General features: G+C 36.1%; 1 protein-coding gene across 1 annotated transcript; it reads right to left on the bottom strand.

The window, feature by feature from the left end:
• Positions 1–1138: 1138 nt before the first annotated feature.
• LOC118756409 (ATP-binding cassette sub-family G member 4-like) lies at positions 1139–1373 on the bottom strand (the record flags this gene model as incomplete). The annotated part of the gene is made up of 1 exon (XM_036491176.1): positions 1139–1373. A coding segment is annotated over one exon (216 nt), but the record flags the coding sequence as incomplete, so codon positions are not given.
• Positions 1374–1609: the final 236 nt, after the last annotated feature.

Here is a 1609-nt window from a genome sequence, read left to right as displayed (position 1 = left end):
CACGAAGAACAGGATCTCATTGCACCTTTTATGCCAGCGGCTGCTGACCTTTGAATTCCGCTTAGCCTTTTAACTGTGCGATCCTTAGTAAGGGCTGGCCACCAGATCGGCGTCCCGTAAGTAATGATTTCACTTATGACCAAAGGAAACTAACCCGATAACAGTATCGTTACATAATAGGCGTAAGCAACCGCCTTGATTCTCTGAGAGTCTAAGTATTTAACCTCGTAGGAGAGGGGGGTGGAAAAGGCGGTATTTTATATGTATTTCCTTGCGAATAGTACCATTTCGGTCTTAGTGGAATTGACCTTGAGTCCACTCTACCTCCCGACAGCTATTCACGAGACAGAGAGCGCTCTATAAGGGTTCACTTAGCATTTGGTGGAGATGCTTGCTCGCTGCTTTGAGTGCAATGTCGTCACGAGCGTGATTCTGAGTAAATCCAATTAACAACGCGTGTTCACAGCCACTTGTACGTTGGCGCATGCGCGTCATCAAATGACAACAACAACGTTCTCGAACAAGCGTGCGTAACCTATGTAAATGCCCATATGTACATATGTATGTATGTACATTATAATTATTATTTTTTTTTTTGCAAAACAGGTTTTTTTAATTTGCTGGCAGAATTGCGATAAAGGCAGTGCAGAAAAATTTTAATAACTTTTTTATAACCGTTCAGTTCTTTTATGTATGCACGAGTGTTATGAATTTTTTCTTTATAATTGACAGCAGACACAAGTTGGGTACATTAAATAAAAACTTGTTGAATTGAAATGTTTAATATGCAAAACGCTGGCGGCAGCTATGCAATAACCAATCAGCTTTTAGTCGGTAAATTTTTGGCTAGTATTTACGCAATATTATGTGAAAACGAAAATTTCTGACTAAAAATTTTAGTCTTTCGCTTATCGATATAAACTTACGGTAAATAAAAATAAAATAAAAAAAAAAACAAAACAGAAGCTATCAGATTATTTTGTAGAAGCAATTATTTATGTGTTTCTAAAAAACATACTGCATAGACTGTTTTTTATTTACTAATAAAGTGTATTAAGTGCAAAGAAAAAACACTTTAAAATTTTCGTTTATTCGACCCTTAGCTTTACGCTATTGGTCCTACTTTCGTTTGGGAGAGATAATTACAAAAAAAAAAATCATTTGACACCTACCATTGAGTTCTTCTCCGCCTTTGTGAATTTCTTGCTCAATTTCAAATTCGTTGCTACAGTCATCGCCTCCTGAACGGTTAAATTGCCATGCAATTGATTATCCTGCATAATGTAAGCGGATAATTTGCGGAAAATACTCAAATTACGTTCGCGTCCATTCATCGTGACGACACCTTCGATGTTCGTTGTTCTGTAAAAAAGAAAGTGAAACAAAAAAATTTAGATTAAAAATTTCTGCTTATAGTACATATGGCGGGATCCCCCCCTTTGTTAAGTCTCGAAAATCCCGGGAATCGAAAAAATCGAAAAAAATAAAATCTTTAATGGATATTGTTGAAGAGTACGAACCAAATCAAATGCTACCCTGCGTTCTTTTTCCCTTGTACTGTTACTTTATCATTCATATCTATGAAATTACTATTGTAACCTTTTGTATT

The sequence above is a fragment of the Rhagoletis pomonella genome, unplaced genomic scaffold (assembly GCF_013731165.1).
Source record: "Rhagoletis pomonella isolate Grant_MI unplaced genomic scaffold, Rhpom_1.0 Rhpom_scaffold_10203, whole genome shotgun sequence".
Taxonomy (NCBI): Eukaryota; Metazoa; Arthropoda; class Insecta; order Diptera; family Tephritidae; genus Rhagoletis; species Rhagoletis pomonella.
The sequence above is the reverse complement of the archived record's forward strand: the minus strand, read 5'-3'. Positions and strand labels throughout refer to the sequence as shown.